At 46.9% G+C, this 23,562-nt stretch overlaps 2 protein-coding genes and 1 long non-coding RNA gene across 8 annotated transcripts in view; 1 reads left to right on the forward strand and 2 right to left on the reverse strand.

The window, feature by feature from the left end:
- Window positions 1–311: 311 nt before the first annotated feature.
- On the reverse strand, window positions 312–9,108 carry RPL26L1 (ribosomal protein L26 like 1). Its single transcript, XM_025434813.3, is given in 5 exon segments — window positions 312–632; window positions 1,339–1,420; window positions 1,422–1,477; window positions 8,933–9,000; window positions 9,003–9,108. Coding segments are annotated over 5 exon segments (441 nt in total). The 3' UTR covers window positions 312–503.
- LOC112651521 (uncharacterized) lies at window positions 9,108–17,082 on the forward strand. Its single transcript, XR_003130842.3, has 3 exons — window positions 9,108–9,751; window positions 11,753–11,973; window positions 15,468–17,082. It is a non-coding gene; the product is annotated as an uncharacterized LOC112651521 (long non-coding RNA).
- The window catches only part of ERGIC1 (endoplasmic reticulum-golgi intermediate compartment 1), a 105,189-nt gene continuing 97,730 nt past the window's right edge, over window positions 16,104–23,562 (reverse strand). For all 6 annotated transcript variants that reach the window (XM_035715144.2, XM_049109133.1, XM_049109132.1 and 3 more), the window contains one exon: window positions 16,104–17,987. In XM_035715144.2, coding sequence (XP_035571037.1) covers window positions 17,880–17,987 — 108 coding nt within the window. In that variant the 3' untranslated portion in view covers window positions 16,104–17,879. The remainder of the gene's footprint in view (window positions 17,988–23,562) is intronic.

Here is a 23,562-nt window from a genome sequence, read left to right on the forward strand (position 1 = left end):
CATGCCATTTGGTTTGGTTGGAGCATGAAAGGAAGAGGGCCATCAAGCTTGAGATACAGTTGTGCAAAACAGCACCAGCCACTCAGTGAGGTCTTAGATGTGCCAGTTCATATCATGACTACCACTGAGCGGGACAAATCCTTGAGTTAGGGACCAGCACCCTGTCTACCCCATCAGCATGAGGGTCCAGGCAGGAACAGAGGTAGCCTACCACTGCTATTCCACTGCTTGATACACTAAACACAGGAAAGAATGGCATCGAGGAATTGATAGTAGAATGAATGTTATCAATAAAACAATGCAAATTCCCCTTCAAATTAGGAACATTTCCACTGTTATTTATAAAATAATTAATCAAAACAGCAAAGGCAGATTTACAAAGCTACATTATCAATAACAAAACAGGAAGGAAATGAAGTGTTTGGCAGACATCTTAAGTTTCCAAGGAACACACACCAGGCTAAAAGTCTACAGTTAAACCGGGCTTGCACAACAGGTTACATTCACTCCTGCATTTTCTCAATAAGTTCTTCCTTATATTTGCCTTTCTCTTTTCCGACCTGTCGAGATTTGGCTTTGCGTTCAAGAATTTTTTTCCGATCTTTGTCCAGTTTTAGCCTGATGAGAACTACCTGTTAAGAGTGAGAAAACAGATGAAATAAATGAGAAGGATTTATAATTACAATTATTTTGTACAGAAGAGCTTTTCCCAACAATAGCAGTTTGGGTTCCTTCTGCTACCCACCTCCTACCCTTTAACTCCTGAGGATCTACGAGACCAGTTAGATAGTTTAGTGATATCAAATACAATTTGGGCTGGGAAAAATTATACTACCAACATGCTTCTGGTTTGTCTCTCATCCCCTGGCTGGCAAAATGCATTGTTTAAAAATCTTCTGTATTTTCACCAGCCAAATATGACCACAGATCATAAGGATAAGTAAAACTCACCATTTCTGCCCTTATCTGAAACTCTGGAGGAGAAAGACCCTATACTACAGAGCCAGAAATCAGAGTGCACAGTGAGTGTGAAGGCCACAGGAAGAGATGTTCTCTCTTCTCTCCCTGGACATCATCTAGTAGGAAAGTGATACTCACAATACCTGGAATCCTCTTGCAATCTGCTCAAAGTCAGAGCCTTCACCAAGGATGACAAAACAGACAAGAAAGAATTCTGGACCCTTGATATTATCACTAAGCCAGTGAATCGAGCAAGCCTGCCTGACCTCCCTCTAGAAGTCTTTGCCTGGGGCACCTGAGTAGACAGTACCAACACACGAACTCTAACAACAGCACTACACTACACAGCTGCTACCACCACTCAGTCCCAGACCATACCTTGCTCAAGTGAATGCCCACATGGACAGTTGTACCATTAGCCTTCTCAAGCTGTACCCGCTCCGTGTAGATGACATATTTTTCTGTACACCTGGACTACCTTGCCAATTTGCTGACCTTTGCAGTGTCCTCGAACCACCTAAGAGAAAATGCAGAAGAGAATCCCCCCCCCCCACTTTAATACATGAACATTACAGTGAGGAAACTAATTATCAGGAACACACAGACTAACATGCAACTTTTTGCACAGAAGATTAACCCTAGCAGTCAAAAGTTAGCTATTTTTTGGCTATAAATCTGCTGTGTTGTTCTAAGTCAGGTAAAATTCTTCACCTGAATTTTTTTCTTATCTTAAACAAAAAATTCCTTGAACTAGGATGGCCGTCACAGAACTAGTCCTAAGAGTAAAGAAGTATAATCATTACACACCCAAAACTAACACAGTCATATCATCAATTTTATCTCCGTTAAATAAAAGTATGTAAAATTTAAGAAAGAAAAAATATAATCGCTCCCAACTGATTAAATGGAGAAGATGGTTAAAGATATACTGAGGAACGGTTGGGTAGCTCAGTGGTGTGTGACAGTCTTTGGGCTCAGGGTGTGATCCCAGAGCCCTGGGACTGAGTCCCACATCAGCCTCCCTGCATGGAGCCTACTTCTCCTGTCTCTGCCTCTCTCTCACTGTCTCTCTTGTGAATAAGTAAATTTTAAAAATCTTAAAAAAAAAAAAAAAAAGATCTTATACTGAGACTCTCATGCAACCATTTAAAATACGTTTTCAAAAAATAACACATGACCTAGGAAAATGCTCAAGATAGAACCTTAAGAAAAAAAAGAAAACAAAGCTTTATATGAAATATAGTCTGAATCTTGTGTATACATTATATATATATATATATATATATATATATATATATATAAACACAATGCAATAGAAATCTATCTAAATGTCAGTAATGGTTACCAGGAAACAGGATTACAAATGACTTTTTAAAAAAATGTATATTCTTCCAAATTTCAATATTTTTTTTTTTTAAAGAAAGCTCCATGCCCAGCATGGAACTCAACTGGAGTCTTGAACTCACAACCTTGCATGAGACCAAGAATCAGACACTCAATCTACTGAACCACCCCAGTGCCCCCCAAATTTCAAGATTTCTATAATTAACAAATATTTTATAGTCAGAAAAAAATTAAAATGTTAAATTAAAATCTCTTGGGCTGTTCTCACATACTAAATATCTACTTACGTGCCAATACCATTCATAACCACCTAGATTACGGTTTCCCTGAAGGCACAGCCTTTTTTTTTTTTTTTTTAAGATTTTATTTATTCATGAGAGACACACAGAGAGAGACAGGCAGAGACTCAGGCAGAGGGAGAAGCAGGCTTGCTGCAGGGAACCTGATGTGGGACTCGATCCCAGGACCCCAGGATCACACCCTGAGACGGCCACCCAGGTGGCCCAGCACAAGCCTACTAAACAGGAGCTACAATATAACTGATGCTGATTATAATAAACTTAAAGAAAATATCACACATATAAAAAACTGGAGAATCTCAATACTCCTAAAATGTCTATTTAGATTGTTCAGCTTATGTACCAAGGTGGTCTTCACTGAAAATCCACCACACTATGTATGACCAGAGACTTTTATGTGGAAAAGTCTGTGAAAAAGCCCCTCTTAACCATCCTCAAGACTGACAAAAGACATTAATAAAATGAGTCCAAAGGACCCTGCTTAAAGAAAATTGGACAAATGCTAGCCCCAGTGAGGAAATGGACAGGACAAAACTAACCTGGCTGGCCTGGAAAGGGGAGGGAGAAAAGGCAAAGATGGCATCCAGAGTCTGGTTGGCAACTAGATGGATATGCCTTTCCCAGAAGCATGGAACATGGGATAAGAAAGATGTTAGGAAAAAACACTGTAGTTGGGAACATGCTGAATTTGAGGCATCTCATGACGTTCTAGTAGAGAATTTCATACACAGCTGGAAGATCAACTGGGTTGGCAACAAGGACCTGGGAGTCCTCCAAGGATGACAATTCGGAGCCTGATTTTGCTCAGGGAGCTGGTGGTATGAGGGAAGAATGTAGAAATCCGAGAAAAGTCAACATTTTAGAAAAGCTTGTAAGAGAGACTGGAGTGGCCATAGAGAATGGGAAATCAGGGGACTGAGGGGTTACAGCAGCCAAGGAAAGAATGTCAAACCATGGAATGGTCAACTACAGGAAGGATCAAGGAACAAATGTGACAACAAACTCGTCACTGGTGATCATGGTAAGTGTGCTTTCAGTGGAGCAGAGGGATGGAAGCCATTTATAGTAAGACAATGAGTATAGAGAAATGAGAAGGTGAAGGTAAAAAACAAAACAAAACAAAACAACAGTCCCAAGGAGCCTGGCTGTGAAGAGCATGAGAGAGTACATATACTAGAGGGAGATGTGAAGTTAAGTGATAATTTCTTATTTTTAAAGAAATGAAAATATGAATGTGCTTAAATGCTATGAGAATGAGCAAGTATAAAGGAAAAGTTAAAGGAAACTACAGAGAAAAGGGGTAATGGATGGAAGGATCTCAAGAGAAGAGAATGGAAGACCACTGTATACAATGGCAGATGGATTCACTTTAGACAGAAACAGGAATATTTCTTTCATCACAATAGGAGGGAACAAAGACAACAGGGGTAGAACTGAAGGTAAGTCAGAGGGTCTGGAGCCAGGAGTTCAGAAAGGTGGGTGACAGTTTTAATTTCCTCTGTCACGCAGGATGGAGAGTCCTGACCGACGCAGTAGTGGGTGAGCTTCAGAAGATCCCAAAAGAGAAAAGGCAGTTGTAACAAACCCACTTGGGACTATTTTACTCTCCTGGTGGAGAAGTGTTTGTCCAATATAGCCTTTGGAGTCAGACCTGTATTCCTGGCCTAGATACTCATTTTCTTTATTATTGAACCTGAGTTTCAGGTTCTTCCTATCTACAAAGGAAACAATTCATACCTCAGAGGCACTGAATGCATGCCTCTTAGGCACTGAAAAAATGGCCACATCTTCTCCCTGGTCTTCCTTTTGTTTATGTCACTTAATTCTATCCACTCTATAATTTTTTCATTCATCCAACAAATAACAGCTGTGCCGCTGAGGGTGCCAGGCTCTGCTCTGAGGTCAGGCAACAAAAAAGAAAAATTCTCTGGCCTCATCTTAATGTAATGGGTAATAAGGAGTTAATGAATAAACATGCAAATATGTGATTACTAACTGGAACAGGGCACATAGGAACTTACCTGATTGTATTTCTGGTGATAGCTACATGGCTTTTCATCTGCCAAAACTCACCTGTGCATTTTACTACATATAAATTATGCCTTACTTTTACTTATTTCTCTTCCATTTGTGGAAACATTTAACAATCCATTAAAGGACGGCCGGATGGCTCAGTGTTTGAGCATCTGCCTTTGGCTCAAGGCGTGATCCCAGTTCGGGGATCAAGTCCCACATCAGGCTCCACTGTGAGGAGCCTGCTTCTCACTCTGCTGGTGTCTCTGCCCCTCCCTCTCTCTGTGTTTCTCATGAATAAGTAAATAACATTAAAAAAAAAAAAAAACAATTCATTAATAGCATACAGAAGTACAATAACAAGGTTTAAACAGAATGTTGGAGTGACAGAAGTAACAGGTACAAAATCAGGATTACAGAAAGTTTCAGACTTCAGAGGGGGATGGGGCAGAGATTGCAAGAGAGAGAGGTATTCATTCATATGGTTCCCAAATGGGAAGGAGTGGCTCCAAGACAGACATACATTGTACACTGGGGACCATAAGATCTGCAAAACTGCCCTGTTGGGTAGAAATACTAGTTAATTGTCTGGGAGAGTAACCAAAAGGTTTTCATCATTTGGTAGCAACTGGAGGCTACTACAGATTTCTAAAGAGAGTAATATGTAAAAAGTAGAAAAGCTAGAGGCAGGGGACTCGAAATAATCCTGATACAGAATCACTGGAGCTACAAATGAATGTAAAGATGATAGGTCACATTTAAGAAAAAAAAAAAAAAAGGCAGTAAATCCTGGGCACAGGAGGAGGATGAAGGAGATAGAGTAGAAGAAGTTTAAGCATACCAGCCTTGGAAGCACAAGAATGTAGCAGCTGCCAGGCACAAGGGGAAACCAGGCTAAGCCGAAGCGTTCTTGCAAAGGAGATAATGAGTTCTAAAAAGCCAGTCCAAAAAATAAGAGGCAAGAAGAAGTAGGCATGCAAACTGAATTGAACATGTGCAGATCTGGAGATGCAGGGGTCAAAACGAATGTGACTATTTTGGGTGCAGGGGCAGGGGGCAGTGTGCTACAGAGAAAGAAGAACTAGGCATGGGTAAAGGTTCACATGAGAAAGGTGAAGGAGCTTCATAGGCCGGAGAGAACTGGTAAACTCTCACTGAGGAGAACCTTGATGTGGCCTTAACACGGGCCAGAAAGCACAGTATTCTGATGTGTGTCTCCCTGGATGTCAGTCATGGTTCCTCTGAGCTTATCCTGAACTCGCCTAGAATCCTTAAGAGTTACCAAAGGCAGAAAAGAAGTGTTCCTCCCACGAGTCCAACTTTGAATCAGTGTCTTCAGAGAGAGAACAGGTTTTAAAATTCTGACCTTGGGAGTTAGGGCCAGAGATTCCCTCTCCAACCCTGCTGGGATGTGACGGGCAGTTCACATTATCTCAAGAGGCAGCTGGGACTTCAATCACTTCACTTCAGTTCCATAAGCAGAGTGGTGGAGTGAAAGCTCCGGCCTGGCTGAAGGTTGAAACGATTTCCAGCTGTGATGCCATAACTTGGCACACCTATTCTGGAACCACCTGGATCCTGGACTCAGGGAGTAGGGTGAGTGCAGACAGGCACTGGCAGGGGTGGATATCGGGATACTCAGTGTGGAGGAAGACAAGCTCCAGCAGCTGCAGGTGGGCCCAGTATGCCTCAGTTTAAAAAGAAATAAATTCAAATTGTGTTCATCGCTATGAAACAAGTATAAATGGAGGGTGCTATGATACCATGCTGATTACTTTGTCTAGGAAGGCTTTTCTAGGGAACTGACATTTAAGAAAACACTTGAGAAATGAGGAGTCAGTCAGGCAAAGAGGAGAAGGAAGAGAACTCCAGGCAGAGGGAGGCTTCTGGGCAAAGACCTGAGGGAGCAAAGATCAAGACATACTTAAGGACCTGAAAAGGCCGGTGTGTCTGAAGTACAGAGCACATAGGGGTATAACAGGATGAGGGGAGGACTGGACAAGGAAACCAGGACAGGGGCACACAGGGCTTTGTTGTCAATGATTTTACATTCATAGTAAACAATTTAGCACCAAAGATAGGTTCTAAGCAGAACCTGATTTGCAAAAAAATGCCCCTCTGTGGAGAATGCCTGACCAGGGTAAGACTGGAAGCTGGAGATGTCTTGAACCAAACTGGAAATGTAAAGGTGTGGTCAGATTCAAGACTTATTTTAGAGATAGGATCAATAAGATTAAGTAACATGTTAGAAATGGGTAGGGATAAGAGAGATGTTAGGGAGAATTTAAAGGTTTATGGCACAGGCAGGTGAAAAGGTGTTGCTTATCAAAGTGTGAAAGATGGGAGGAAAAGCAGATTATAGGTAGTAGCAGTGTTCCGATCAAGAGTACTCCCAGATTGGAAGCTTGAGACGACTACAAGATTTTTAGGTAAAGATGTTCAGCATATAGATAGATCCACAGGTCTGTGCTCTGGAAAGTGGATTGGACTGGGATACAAAAGAGGGGGTTGTTAGCATTGGGCGGACACTGAAAGCTCTCAGAATAGATATTGTCCCCCAAGTAGGCAATGTAGGCAAGATGAGAGGTCAGATCAGGTGCAAGCCCTGACAAACCAGCATTTAGAGATCAGAGGAAAAACAGCCAGCAAAGGAGTCTGAGAAGTCAGAAGTAAAGTGAGCCGGAAGGGTCACAGAAGCCAAAAAACCAGACTATTTTAAGAAGGAAGGCAGTGCTACCTACACCAAATGCTGCTGAAAAAGTCAAGCATGATGAGACCAAGATGTGTCCACTGGATTTAGTCACAAACAGGTTATCGGTGATCTCAGCCAAAAGCAATTTCTATAAAGTAGTGAGATACAGATCAGACTGGAGAGGGTCTACATATATATGGGGAAGTGAGGAAGCGTAGACAACTCTTTGGTGGATGCTGGCTATACATGTGGAACAGAGAGTAGTAGCTGGAAGGAAAGGGGAGCCAGGAAGAAAATCTAAACCTTCCAGTTTTCTTGCAAAATCAAGAATCTGACAAGGATCCTACATTTCCCTATGGTAGCGATGGGCTGAAGGTACACCACAATCTCCTTTAAATGAGGTGTGGGCTTTCCAGTTGCTATTTTCTTGCCATCAGCCAACTTCTCTTTTTAAATTTGCCTACCTAGTCCTTATATGTATTTGTAATTCCCCCATTCTAGAACATGTCTAATGAGGAGGACCTAGAAGAGAAGTTGCAACTGTTGATCATACCTCTGAACTATTCTTTCCACTCTATTCCTGTCATTGCCTCAGGCTAAGTAATCCCCTGGTTTCAAGCTTCTCCTCAAAATGTTCCTCAAAGTTTCAAAGTATCCCAATGCCTTAGAAGACACACCAAATCCCTTTAGCCTTATCCCATTTCATTCTCCAAAACAGCGGTTCTCAATTAGGGGAAGAGGGGATGGATTTTGCCTCTCCCTCCACAGGATCATTTGACAGTATCTGGAAATATTTTTGCTTGTCACAAACGTGAGGAGGTACTACTGCACCTAGTAGGGAGAGGCCAGGGATATTGCTAAACATCCCACCATGCACAGGAGAGCTCCTCACAGCAAAAAGTATCCAGTGCAAGATGTCAACAGTGCTGAGCTTGGGAATCCCTGCTCTAAAATGAGCTCCCTGCTGACAGGTGCCTTGTCAGTCCTGCTTACTGCTCATGTCTAGAACAGGGCCTGCTCCATAAATACTCCTTCAAGGAGGTAATCTAGCACCTTGTCTATTGCAATCATCCCCCACTCTCCCTTTCTTAACACGCATCCCAAGCTCTAGGAAGAACAGACAGCTTATACTTTCTAAGAAGGCTCATTCTCCCTCATAATTTCATGCTTCTGACTTGCTGCCTCTCTATTCTCTCTGCCAAATCCAGTACCACCAAATGCCCAGCCTCCAGTATACTCAGTGATACTGAAACATTACTCTTATCATAGTGCTTTCTCTGGGAGAATCTGGGTCAAAGAGCCACCCTGAACAGCGCTGGGGGAAACTTGCAGCCAACGCACTAAATCGAAAAGCCAAGTTTTGCTTGGATGCTATATTATTTTTCTTAAACAATCGTATTATTAAAGAATTGCATCTGAATGCTCTCAGTTAAGCTGGGGAGGCACACTCTCGTGGCTGTGGCCCCATCTCTGATCCAACACATCTGCAGGGTAACATTATTTGCCAGGGTCCTGAGGGCCTGGGAGTCTAAGACTCCCTCCCCCACGTCCAAGCACACGTGACATTCTGAGGTGGCAGCACAGTGACACGCAGCTGGGTAACTAGAGCCCGAGGGAGACCAACCTGGACCCCGTCGTCCTTGCGGATGGGCATGGAGCGGACGTTGCACTTCTGCCGCAGCTCCTTGGAGTGGGGGAAGACATGATGTTCCTGCGCACGTGCGAGGGGGCGTTGACGTGGCGCTTGCGGTTTGTGCTGCAGCCCCACGTCAGGAAGGGGTTGAACTTCATGCTGAACATCTGCAGTGACAGGCGTGGGAAGGAGAGAAGGGTGCTCAGTCGGGATGACCGGGGAGAAGGGTGCCTACGAGGATGACCCGGGGAGGAGAATGGGGGAAGTGAAGGGCCTGGGTGTTACACAGTGTAAGGCCAGCCTGGGGGAACCGGCCTGACCACAGGGGGCGTGGGAAGGCGGCGGCCCTGCGGCCTCGAGGCTCCCTGCGGGAGGAAGGTTCGCGCTGGAGAAGAATGCACAGTTGGGGGTCACGCTAAGAGATCTCTGGGGAGGTGGGCGCCACCGCGGCACACGGGGCACACGGGGGAACGATCCAGTGCGGCGGAGTCCTTCGCACTCGGACAAAACACCAGCGTCTGTTCACTCACCTCGCGCCCGTTAGCCTCGGACCCCAGGCGCGCAAGGCCGGAAGTGAGGCCTTCCTTGCCGCGCGAGCGTACAAAGGAAGCCGAGCCCCATTCGCGTCGGAACGAGATTGGGTGGCGCCCCCTGCGACTTGGGGTGGGAGCGCAGCGGCTCACGCCAGCCAGCGGGGCGATGCGTCCCAGGGCTGTGCGGCCAGGAACCACCGAGAGTCGGCACCGCCGGGGAGAAAGGGCATACTTCTGTACGGCCTGCAACAAAGGCCCGCTGGTGTTTTAAAAATAGGTACACCCGGGGGAGCTCGGGGGGCTCAGCCGTTTAGCGCCGCCTTCAGCTCAGGCCTGATCCTGGAGAGCCGGGATCGAGTCCCAACGTCGGGCTCCCTGCGTGGAGCCTGCTTCTCCCTCTGCCCCCCCGCCCCCCGTCTCTCTCTGTCTCTCATGAATAAATAAATAAAATCTTTAAAAAAAATAGGTACACCAGTAGCCTTTCTTATTCTAAACTCTTTCTTTGCCACTGTTACCCCTCGCAGGGGTGACCTAGACATATTGTCGGGTGCTTAAGCATTTATGATCCAAATGCAATGCGCTGACTTGCTCCTTCAAAATCACTGAGAAGCCTGTCGAAAATGCAAATCTTTGTGCTCCATCACAGTCCTATGAAACCAGGCAGTGGTAGGTCGGGGTTTTACTTTATTTTATCATTTTTTTAAAGATTTTATTTATTTATTCATAAGAGACACAGAGAAAGAGAGAGGCAGAGACACAGGCAGAGGGAGAAGCAGGCTCCATGCAGGGAGCCCGACGTGGGACTCGATCCCGGGTCTCCAGGATCACGCCCCGGGGTGAAGGCAGCTCTAAACCGCTGAGCTACCCGGGCTGCCCTATTTTATTACTTTTAATAAAGATTTTATTTATTCATGAGAGACAGAGAGGCGGAGAGGTAGGCAGAGGGAGAAGCAGGCTCCCTGCGGGGAGCCCCATGCAGGCCTTGTTCTCAGGACTGAGGGAATCACACCTGAGCCAAAAGCAGACTCAACCACTGAGCCACCCAGTCACCTCTAGATTGTCCCTAGGTCTGGGTTTTAAAGCAAGTACTCCCCACCTCCTGCCCAGCCAAAGATTTTGAGGTGCAGCAATGTTTGGAGATTGTGAGAACCAACTGCCTCGCCTGGTCTTTCAAAGCTTCCCCCTAGTTTAAAAAAAAAAAAAAAAGTTATTTCTTTTAGCCCTGCGGGGGGAGAGCTAGGGTTGTAGAGTCGGACCTGGACCCCTCATGGTGCTTGACCTTGGGGAGACGCCTCCATGTTTCTGAGCCTCAGTTTTCTTATCTGTGAAAGGGGGATGAGCTTAGTAGGTGACTCAGAGTTGTTATGAGGATTAGATGAGCCGATCCGTTGGGAGTGTTTAGAACTCAATTACAGTAAGCCACTATTCCTAATGAAGCAGAAGGACTTGCTCCAGGAGAGCCCTAAAGTCGGGCCTCACATCCACGAGCCCTCAACTTTCACACTTTCGCCAGGTAACTCCCAACGACGCAAACAGCGTTCTCTGCTGTAAACATGCTCAGCACACCTGGGGGGAGGGGCCCCCTGGGCCTCCGCAGCCCGAGCTCGCGGCCACCGCCCCTCCCGGCCCCGCCCACCCTGGGCCCCCCGCGCCCCCCGCGCCCCCACCTCGCTGCACCCCGCCCAGTCGCGTCCTAGCTCCGCCTCCCCTCCCGGGAAGACCGCCCGCAGGCGCGAGCGCCCCCCGACGGCGAGTCCGGCAGAGACACCCCGCGCAACCCGAGGAAAGGAAAGGCCTCGCTGTGCCGGGGACTCCCGGGGATTGATCTGCTCATTCTTTGAAAGAAGTGATTTGGGCCGCCTGGTGGCTCAGTGGTTGAGCGTCTGCCTTCCGCTCAGGTCATGATCCCGGGGTCCTGGGATCGACCTGCATCAGCCTCCCCTCGTGGAGCCTGCTTCTCCCTCTGCCTGTGTCCCTGCCTCTCTGTGTCCCTCATGAATTAAAAAAAAAAAAAAAAAATTCATTCAGTTCATATGTATTAAGCACCTACTTGGTGCCACATGTCAGAGAGAAGTCAGACTTTGTGGAGCTCAGTCTCAGTTAACAGATGGAATTCAGAGAGGGGGTTGTCTTGCTCGACTCAGGCAGGCCCCCTGCTCTCCGTTTATTAGTGTCCTCAGGCATATGCTGATGCAATGTTAAACACCAGCATTTACCCATAGTCATTTTCAACCAGGGCATCTGCCTTGATCCCTGAATCTGATGGGTTCTATTTCAGGTTTCAGCCGGTGTTGGAGACTTCTGGCCCTCAGACGCAGGGAGGATGGCCAACACCGGGGCTGTTTGTACAAGCCATGGCAGCAGGGAAAGTGGTGTGAAACATGTTGAGGCAACAGCAAAGGCCACCAGGTTCCAAGAGAAAGGCAGTTTGGAGGAGAAGCATGAGAAAGGAGGATCTTAAATGTCTTCACCACAAAAAAGAAATGGCAATTATGTGAGGTGATGGAAGTGTAAACTAAGCTACTATGGTAATCATTTTGCAATACCTGAGTGTATCAACTCAACCTGCTGTATGCCCTAAACTCAGTGTTAAAGCTCCATTATATCTCAAAGTTGGGACGGGGAAAAGAAGGAAGTCACTTTCCATGGGCAAGGCAGTAGTAGAAGCTCTTAGGACTGCTCATAGAAAGTCAGAGGGTTCTTCTCCAGCAGTCCTTACAGGGTTCATCAGACCTAAGGTCCCCTACCCTCCCCCCAAGTTCATTCATTCATACATTCATTCATTCACTCACTGGCTCCTCCTCTGTGCATGCATCTCTTATCTAGCATGCTCATTCTTAACTCATTTGCCTACTCATTTACTTCAACATCTATCCATTTGCTCATCAATTTATTCACAGGTACTAGTAATTTAGCCACAGTACAGGCTTAGATCAAGGAGATCTGCGGAAGACAGAGATGTAGTCCTTGATCACAAGGAGCACACATCCTCACTGGTGGAGGGCAACCATGAAGACAGATCATTTACAACCCAGGTTAATCAAGGTATATTCATGATCAACCAGGGTGGGGAGGCATTTCTTTACACCCCTTGCCCCACAGCTCAGTAAAATTAAGACAGGTGCAATGACATCACCAGATAAGATCTTGAGAGCCTGAGGCTCGGTCACTCTAATGAGGACTTAGTGGGATCGACTACTATCTTGCCTCATGTCCACCCTTGGAAACATGCACAGGAACTAGTATAGAAGCCCAGGACCTAGGACAGTGCTAGCACAGAGGAAATACCCAGGGAATATTTTTATGTCTCTGAGGCAGAGAGTGGTATGGTGGGGAAATATGTGAGTCCTGATTCTGATTGCCTGGGTTTGGATCTCCATCACTTCTTGGCTGTGCAACTTTGGGGAAGATATTTAGCCTCTTGGTTACTCACTTTCCTCATCTGAAAAATGGGAGTAATAACAGTACTTACCTCATTGGTTTCATGCTGGGGTTAAATGAACCCTTAGCACAGTACCTGGCACAGAGTAAGCACTTAATAAACGGTAGAAATTATTATTAAATGAATAGTAATGGCTAATTTTACTTGCCTGAGCATTTAATGTCAGGTATTGTGCTAAATTTTACAAACACTGTTATTTAATCTGGTAAACAATCCTCTGAACTGTTCCTTTCACAGGTGAAAAAACAGGTTCTTTGGGGCACCTGGGTGGCTCAGTTGGTTAAGTGTGCAATTCTTGATTTTGGCTCAAGTTGTGATCTCAGGGTCATGAGTTTGTGAGATTGAGCCCTGTCTGGCTCCCTGCTCAATGGGGAGTATGCTCCTTGATTCTCTCTCTCTCCCCCTCTGCCCCTACCCCCACTCACACCTGCACTCTTGAGAGCTCTTTAAAAAAAATAAAAGGTCCTGAATGATTTTTTAAAATAGGCTCCACACCCAACATGGGGCTTGAGCTCATGACCCTGAAATCAAGAGTCACATGATCTACCGACTGAGCAAGTCAGGCACCCCAAATAGGTTCTGAATGAGATGGGAGCAGAGGATGGACATGAACCACAATTAGATACTCAATATGCATATTATTACCTTGCAGCCAATAAAGATAATGATGAGATCCATAGTCCTTAACATAGGAGGAGGTCTATTGTTGGAGGTCTATTTACTCTGAAAAGAGTAAACTACAAAATAGTATTAACAGCACGATCCCATTCTGTTTACGGAAGAATATCACTAAAATGTTAACAATGATTATCTCTGGTTAGTGGAATCAGGGCTCACTTTAATTTTTCCTTTTTTGCTCTTTTCTGATTTTTCTCCAGTGGGGTCATGAGCATGTATTATTTGCGTAATTAAAATGTTTTAAGGGCCCTAAATTTTTAAGAGGATCCCCAAGTGTTCAATTTAGCTTCCCCTGCAGATTGTTTAAAAGGAAGAAAACCAAAAGTACCCTCACTACTTTCAATTTCCTCCTTTTTGGGGGGTGGGGGCCAGTTCCCCCTTTGGACATGGATAAGATGCTCTTGGGGATTGAGGCCGAACCATACAATTCTTCATAACCCTGGAGTCAGGCGGACAGGAGTTTGAATTCTAACTTTACCACCTGCTGACTGTGTGACGGAGAAAAGTTACTGTTTTGTCCTTTGTAAAAAGGAGGTTAACACCCACTGGGTAGGATTGCTGTGAGGACTGAGAAAGACAAGGCCCAAACAATCATTCCTTGCCTGGCACGTGGAGAATGCCCAACTAGGGTAGCTGTTTCTACAAGAGGGAAGAAGTAATAACTTTATTTTGGTCAGAATAAAGTGCATGACCTCATCACTACATGACTGACCAAAGACAACAGCTGGGAACGGAAAAAAGTCTTGGGGAATGTTCTTCGCACAGTCTCCCTCTCACATTCCTGAACACGGCAGCTATCTGCTGGAGCAGCTACTGAGCCAATTTCTTAAGAAGGGATTAGGACCACCAGTGGCCTGCCCCATTGAGAAATTGTGTATCTTTGTTTCTAGCAAGAATCAAAAAAGAATCTGTGACATAGAGTAATAAAAACGAACTACAGCTGCCACTTATAAGCTCCACTGCTACATCCCACTTCTTCCCAAGCCTCACACCCACTCTGCAATATCTGACCCCCTCAGGCAGCATGGGCTGCAGGACTTGAGCGACTCTCTTCCCTGATATACCTCTGTAACTTCACCTCTTGTGCACCTGCAACCCCTCCCCGCACCCAGGGGAAGTCATTTCTGTCTGAGCTGCCACAGCCCCAGACCTATGACCACCCCTTCTGTGAGTGTGTGCCACAATCCCTGAACGAGAATTCCTCTTACACAAAAACGCTGTGATCTGTTCTGGGTTGAGATAATCGAAAGAATTGGTTTAAGAGAGAAATCATAAAAATGACACCTACCTTAAATGGTTTATGTCCACTTAAAATACATTCACCAATCTTTTGACCCTGAAGCACAGCTTTTTCATTGAGAAACTGCTGAGTTCTTCATTTTCCTTGCATGAACTGTGTACTTACATAAACCAACCCAAGAGTTCCAGTTTTGGGTTACTTTAACGCGGGGAACTTATTAGACCATTTCCACGTGATATAGAATCCTCAAGGACATCCCCCTGCACCCCTGCCCCAAGTCTTTTAGGTAAGGAGTCTTGCTCACTCTAATTCAGGAGCATTTTGAGGAAGGGGTGGCGGCTCACCTTTATCAGGTATCTGTGAAGTAGACAACTTAGTTGTACTAGATTCTTCCATTTTTCAATCTATTCTCACATCATTACAGCACAGAGCACAGCTGGCATAGACAGGTTTGGGAAACACACACTTACTACCTGTAAGCATATTACTATTGACCTTGAGCTTTGAGGGTCACAGTGACTCTAGTATCAGGAGTTAAAGAGAGAATGGAGGGAATCAGGGAAGAGTTTCTTGCAGGCTGGTTCATGCCCACATTTCATCCGTGGTGAATGATCCATGTTTGTGCTGTTCTAGGTGAAAGCCCTGAAGGACTGGATGGTAAACAGCCATGTAAATCTCAGCTGATGATGGTGCCCCCCTTTCCTGAGCTGAAGGTTGAACAAGGAATGCCAGATCCTTGGAAGTCAAGAAGAGTTTATGAAACTTTTCATTTATGCAGAGCAGCCCTTGGTTCAAAGCTGTGGGAAAATATGTTAGCCTGTTCTCAAAGAGATTATATTCTATTTTGGAATACCTATATGGAACAACTCCTATCTTTGAAATTTTACCATGTACCCCTTTTCTGCATACATGAACTCGCTCTGATCCAGGATGACTGACTTGCACATTTTATAGATTTAATTTTGATGACAGTTCCATGAGACTGTTGTATTTTACTTTCCTCATTTTCACCTGAGGAAAAAAGAGGCACAGAGTGGTAAGGACCTTGTCTGAGGCTACGCAGCTTGAAACTGGCAGATCCAGGCATATTCTGTAGGGATTCAACAAAGGAAGGGCTGGCTTCATGGGGTCCGGATTTTCTGATCATCCTGATGGATCCTCTCCCCATTTCTCAATTTTTCTCCTCTAGAATTAAATTCCATTCTGACTGTGATCCCAGCCCCCAGGCTAGCCAGCCACAGTCAAGTAGAAAGAAACACACAGCAATACTTCTGAAAATCAGCCTTTTAATCTATTTGAGCCCAATGAGTGGGGAAAGAATTAAACCATTTTTCCCCCTTGAGATTTTAAGAGTAACGGGTCAGAGGTGTCTCTTCCATAGGAAACCGACAGCCCTCATGTCCTCAAGAGTTTGTTTGTTTTTTAAAAAGCATAAAAGTGGAATTTCAACTCATGTGCATGCCACACATTTCCCCGCCCCACCCTGCCCACCCTCTCCAGGTGCAGGTATTCACATACCAAAGAGACTCCTTTCAGTAACTGTGGAACAGAAAATGGAAAAAAAAAAAAAAAAATCCATCCAAGTGGCCACAGATAGCAGAGATAACCAAATGCAGTTTACACTCACAACATCAGTCAACTCATATGCAGAAGGGGACACTTTTCTAATTGGAATCCAAAGCCAAAAATTACAAATGGCAAAGACTTGAGCTATCCATATAGATCATTTAAAAACTTCCACTGGACACACCCCTTAATTACAAAAGTATGCAAACAATCTTGATATAAATGGAAAACAGGCAGGCAGCTCTCTCCCTGGGATACAAGGGCGTACCTAAAATTCCCTGGGTGGAATTCATGCCTGGACCATTGCCGCTCCCTTTCAGGACTAAAGGGGAAGGATGAGCATGAGTAGCAGGGTAGGGATCTACCTCAGGAGAAGTGGGAAGACAGTGGAGCTGCCCTAGGGACCAGAAACACATGTGTGGCCCGTGATGGGGGAACTCAGTGGCAAGTGGGCCACAACTGGGCTGCAGAGAAGTCCGAGTGCTGTGCACCCCTCGGGAGCCTGGAAGATAGATGTTCAAAGACAGGAGAAGGACTGGTCTGCTTTGCTTCCCCCACCTAAGGCCTTGGCCTGACAGCAACTCTGGAAGATGGTGAGACATGATTATTTTAGGGATGCAGAGAAGGATGCTTTCTGTCTGGGACAGAAGGACACAAACCATGTCTGGTGTTCAAAGGATGTCTCCCAGGTTAAAACCAGCCCTTCCACCAAGAGATGCTGTTGCCACACAGCACAGGGGCTGAGGCACATTGGCGGGGCGGGGGGAGGGGGGTGTCAGAGAAACAAGGTGAAGAGAGGAAGGGGAACTCGCCATCCACCGTTTCCAATGGGCAGACCCAAGTCACCACCACTGCTACCCAAACACTGGGCATCTGCCTCACAGAGAAAAAGAAATGGGTGGGGGTGAGGGACTCAAGGCCAGATTCCAGGATGGGCAAGAAGGGACAGAGCAAAAGAGAGGGTTCCATCTATGGCGCCACATCTCAGGGGCTTGCCTGGGACGTTCCATTCTTTGTTGAAGGCGCCGAGCGGAGGCACCTTTGGGCAGAGTGGTCCAGAGCCGAGAGCCTGGTCTGCAGGCTGGTTGCCCAGGAAAGAAACCCAGTAGATTGGTGCATCCAAATGGTGGGAGCTTCAAGATTGTCAAAGCCTGGCTGAGACCTGGTCGACGTGGATTCTGGGCTGTTCCCCTAAGAAGGAAGGAACTGTAGCCCTCCAGGGAATGGTCCCTGATATCCTCGAACCCACTATGCCTGACTCTGGTCTTGGGGCTCCCCAGGAAAAGGGGCACCACAACCACAGGCAGTGGAATTCATCTAAAATTAAAGATGGGGAAAAGAGGTAGCTGCAAAACCGTGAGCCACCCCCGACCTCCCCCAACCAGATCCTGGGCCAGATAAGAGGGCAGGAGGAGACAGGGCGCTGGAAGCAGGGCTGGCGGTCTCCCTGGGTCCTTGGCCATTGGGCCCAGTGGGTCATCAATGCATCTTGCCCAGCTGGATCTTCTTCCAAGCCTCCGAGGCTGTGAAGATACAGGAGTCCAGGATGCCAGCGACAGTGAAGGTCCCACCGATGATGGCACAGATCTGAGAGGAGGGGCAGGTCAGAGGTCAGTGCTGGATGGAGCGCCAGGCCAGACCCCTCCCAAATCATGATACCATGGAGCTATGCAAGTACAGATACTCTGCCCCATAACCAGCAGGGTCTGGAACATCGCCAGAGCTCAACAACTGCCCTCTCCATACTGGATGGCAAATTTAATAATAATAAAAGCAGTCATTATCAGCTCCTTTAAATCTCTTATTAACTTTCTGAATGCAGAAGGAGATTATTAGACCCATTTCATAGGTGAGGAAACTGAGGTTTAGTTAGGTAAGTAAGTTCACACAGTAAGTAGCAGAGCTGTGACTTGATCTCAGGTATGTCTTCACCCTGGAGCCTGTCAGTCTTAACTTCCACTCTAACTTTATCAGATTTTTATGATCCCATTTACAGGTGGAGGAGTGGAGGTTCAGAAAGGCAGTGCCATTGGCCCAATGTCACACAGCCAGGAAGTGGCAATCCGAAGTGAACTCGGATCTGACAGGTCCAGGCCTAGTGCTGCCTGTTACTGTGATCTGGGAGGGGCTACACAGGCAGCAGTGGATGGACTGGAGCGAGAAATCAATCTCTCACTCTCAGAACCTTGCACTGTATTGGGGGGATGACTAGCAATCAAATAATCACACCAACAATGCAAAATCATAACCAAGCCAAGTGCTACAGAGGACAGGGGACCCCGTAGTGCTACCAGAAGGCTTACATTAGTGCAGAGCTTCTTATAGCACTATATACTTTGGGGACCAGAAAGTTCTTTGTTCTGGGAGGGCTGTCCTGTGCACTGCAGCATGTTGATTAGCAGCCTCTTGGGCCTCCACCCAGGAGATGCCCATAGTACGCTTTCCCTCCTGTTGTGACAACCAGAATGTCTCCAAACATTGTCAAATGTCCCCTGGAGGTGAAACTGCCCCTAGTCAGGAACTGCAGTAGTTGGGTGTATGACGATGATGAATGTCACCTGTATGTCTGTACTTCCTACCTTCCTGCCACATAATTAAATAGAAGTATGACAAAACAGAGCTTACACAGCACTTTCTCTGCACCAGCCAGGGCTTGAGTGCTTTGTGCCTCCCTCCTTCCTGAATCCTCAGGCCAACCCTAGGGAGTCCTACTCTTCTACCTATATTCCAGCCAAGGAAACTGAGGCACAGAGACATTGAATCACTTGTCCAATGCCACTGTATAATTAGTGGTTGAACTAAGGTTCAAAGCTTTGGAGTCTGCACTCTTGACATGACACTCTGTCGCTTCTCAGGCATGAGACTTCTCTGCCTAAGTGAATTACTAACTTTGCTTTGAATTTGTCAGGATTCTACTTGTGACGATATCAAAACAATGCTACGTTTTACTCAAAATTTTCTGGCTTATCGGTTGCTTTCTGGTTCCATAAAAGAATCAAAGTATAGATGACAGGAGTTAAAGGAAGTTCAAAGAAGTCTTGCGAGGCAACTTTAAATGTATTTTTCCTCTTGAGCACATACTTCCTGCCATTCATAAGAACCAATACCACCCATGACCAGTATGCCACTCCTCAGTCATGCACCCATGGGGCCCACACAAGGAAATCACTTTTCTGAGGTCACACAGCAGGCGTGTGTGGCAGAGTGAAGTCTGTCTGTCTGCCTCTAGAGCTCTCACTTTTTTGCCTCTGCCACATTTAAGGAGCACTTAGATGACCACAGGACTCAGAAGAAGCCCAGTTGAGCAGTCCTCAAGGGCTCCTGAGACCACCCTGGACGTACCACTGGGTGGCTGGCCAGCTGCTGACACTCAACCAAGGGAAGGCTCTGAGAGACAGTGGAGCCTTCCTTAATGGACCCTCTGGTGCCAAGCAGAGGAGGCCAGGAGACACAGTGGAGGTGAGAGGGAAGTGAGAATCGAACCAGTGTTTATTTTTAAAATGATATTTCCATGAGATGAGCTAAGCAGAGGCCTGTGAGGCCCAAGACAGAACAGGTCTGTACAGATGGGCTGTAAGTGGAGCAGCTGGCATTCCAGTAATAACAGCCCAAGAAACCGGAGCAGCCCCCCAGGGAGTGAAGAGGGCGGGGGGCGCTGGGGGGATTATTGTGAAGTGTTTTCAGCAGGCAAGGCCTCTCCCTGCCAGCCTCAGAGCATGACGCAGGGGCACTTTTCAAGGAACATGACGGCAGGGGAGCTGGTTTATTTCGGTAGAATGGATCAGATGATAGGAGATTTTACACCGCAAAATGCTTTTAGAGCTTGGATCAGAGAAGAGGAAATTGTGACTTAAGTGCAATGGAGCAAAAAAAAAAAAAAAAAACCACCACACACACACACACACACACACACGCACACGCTCTCTGGAACCCGAGCCTGCCTGTGATTCATAAACACCTGAAACCCAGCCTGAAGCCTCCTTTTCCTGGGCCAGCCAGGAGCAGGAGAAGACAACACATGCATGAGAAAATACACAACTGCAGGGGAGCCGAGGCCCTGGGGCACGCAAGCCACTAAGCACCATCAGAGTGAGCGGCTGTCAGCCTAAGGTGAAGGAGGCCCTGCAGTGAGCTCCCATGTACATCTTCTGATACCACCCAGCTCTGCAGTACATCTCCCATAATCCTCCATGTCTGTGGAAGGTGCTGGTCACTGGGCAAATGAGGAGGGGGGATTTCTGGCACATTTCAGAGTGGGATAAGGCACCTAAAAAGCTGGGAGAAATCTAGCAGCCTCTCTAAGGAGGTGGTTGGTCATGGCCACCCTGTGTCCTGAGAAGGCCACAGCTCCTACGTCTCAAACACAGGGAAATCAATGAAGCCACAAGGCTGCACCCAATGGTGTATCTGTCTTTGGACGTAGGCCGTACATTGGTGGTGACAAGATCACAGGCTTCACCACATTTGTAGAGCACATCTCAAAAACAGACTAAGGAAAGAGCTGCTGAGAGGGATGGTGGCCCGGCATCTCTCTCATCCACGGGGATGCGCCAAGGTGAATGAATACAAGTGAATACAAATGAAGATAAAGCCAATCAGATACCACCTTGTTGGATGTGGTACAGGGGGCTCCTGAGCAAAGTGGGGATGAGGTGAGTGCCAGGGGGCCTGCTAGGACACCCCCCTGCCACAGCAGCAGTAAGGGCTCAGCCTTGGAAAGCTGATTCGTGGTTGTCACTCACTCACTCTAGTCATGGACAGCCTTTCTGGGCCTCAGCTTTTTTTCATCCACGGCTCCGGGAAACCACCCCAAACCCTGCCAACTGTCATACTTCAGGAAGTTCCTCTGGAGCTCCCAGCACTTAGTAAGTGCTCAGTAAATGATACCTCCTCTAAGCTTGTGGTTGACTGGAGGGCTCCAACCTTGTTGCTAAAATCTGAGATTTTCCAAACCTTTCTGAGACCCACTCTAAGAAGAACAATGGGTAAAATACCACTTATTTCCCAGAGCAAGCCTCTGGGTCTCAATTTTTCTTTTTTCTACCTGGCTCTTTTAGCTGAGAACAAGCCAATTAATAGAAAAACAGGACAGCAAAGGTGTCCCAGGCACCACATGCGGATTCTTTGCAGCTGCCCAGGTCCCAAGCACTCCAAGAGCCCATTGGACAGATGGGGTAGGTGAGACCTCAACAGGATATTTCCTCAGACAAGTGCCAAGAAGTGGTTGTGATGAAGCATATCCCTCTGGGGAAGAGTGCCTAGGCCAGAGGTGGTTTCTACTCTTTGACCAGTCAGGGAGCTCTACAATCTCCGCAAGACTCTACCTCAACCCCAAACACTGAGAAGTTATGAGAAATACCTGATACAAAGAGACTTCTGGTTGGGACCCCTCTTGTCATGTGCCCTTGTGTCATCCTTACTTCTCATACCTCTGTTTCCTTACTTTACAAACTGGGAAGGCTAGGGGCTCAGTGGTTGAGCATCTGCCTTTGGCTCGGATCGTGATTCCAGGTCCTGGGATCAAGTCCTGCATCAGGTTCCTCACAGGGAGCCTGATTCTCACTCTGCCTATGTCTCTGTCTCTCTCTGTGTCTCTCACAGATAAATAAATAAAATCTTAAAAACAAAACAAAACAAAACTGGGAAGGCTAATCCTCAACCCTCAGGACTGCTGTCAGACTGAACGAGTGTTAGTGTCTCACACACACACACGCACGCACACACATGTTGCCATGAATGCCTGTCCCTTGCCCCCTCACCACTGCCATGTTCTTGTGCCTCCTGACCAGGCCCTAAAGCAGGAGGATAACCTCAGGAGAGGGTGGTGAAGCAGGGCCACTGATCAGAAGGGGCCACCACAGCCAGCACATGCAACCCTACTCTGGTCCACAGCCCTGGCTCCAGAAATGGAAACAAGGACAATTCGATATCCAGGCCCCAGTGAGTCTGAGAGGAATGCATTTTTTTTGCTTTCATCAGAAGTCATCAATAATGCCCCTTTGTTCTTTAGCAGAGACTTCCTGCGGTTCTACCAGCTTCCCAACCTCCTACTAGGCTAGAATGAAGTCAGCTTGTCTACCATGAAAAGAAGGGGTGTGTGTGTGTTTCCCTTACATTTTAATTATGGCTCTTAATTCCTTATAATATGGAAAAGACGCGTTCAGTCGCACTGGCGGGAGAGCTGAATCCCTCTGTTGTTCCACCAACACTAATGTTTTCCCAATCCATAGCCCCTCCCCCACCATTTACTTTTCCACAGTGGGCAGTGGAGAAGCAACACACACACACACACACACACACACACACACCAACATGGGGGCGGGGGTGGAGACTGTGGGCTCTGGAGTAAACTTTCCTGTGGTCAGATCCCAGCTCTGTCACTCTGGCCAGGAAAGCCAGGTCACCCCTCTGGGCCTCAGTTTCTCCCGTCTGTAAAATGGAGCTCCCCCCCTCCCCATGAGGACCCAGATGACCTCTGTCTGGCTGCCTGCTGTACCACAAGTGCCCGGGGAACTGTTCATTCACTGTCCCCATTCAGGCAGCATTGCTTGAAAAGCTTATGGAAAAGGCACAGTATGAGGAAATAAATAATGAATCGGTGTCGCATCAGATGCCGGTGGCGGCAGACAGACTGGAGCCGCGGATGAGAACACCGAAGCTGTGGCTTCGCAGGGGTGGGGGCTGTTGTGGAAGGAAATTGATGACTGAGCCCTGGAAAAGTGGGGGAGGACAGGGTGTGATGGTCTCCAACCAGTGGCATCACGCCTGCCAGACCCTCCACTCCCTCCTCTAGGACAGGAGCCTGGTGGGAGAACCGAGTCTTCTCCCCACCATTCTTACAATGGGGGCAAATACCCGTTTCCCTCCCCCAAAACCCACCTCGGCTGAGCACCTACTGTGTGTCAGGCCTGAGATGGCACTGTCTTCTGCCTTTTTTTTTTTAAGATTTTATTAATTTATTCATGAGACACACACACACACACACACACACACACACACACACACACACACACAGAGGCAGAGACACAAGCAGAGGGAGAAGCAGAGGAGAAGCAGGCTCCATGCAGGGAGCCTGACCTGGGACTCAATCCTGCGACTCAAGGATCACACCCTGGGCCGAAGGCAGGTGCTAAACCACTGAGCCACCCAGGCGTCCCTGTCC

The sequence above is a fragment of the Canis lupus genome, chromosome 4 (genome assembly GCF_003254725.2).
Source record: "Canis lupus dingo isolate Sandy chromosome 4, ASM325472v2, whole genome shotgun sequence".
NCBI lineage: Eukaryota > Metazoa > Chordata > Mammalia > Carnivora > Canidae > Canis > Canis lupus.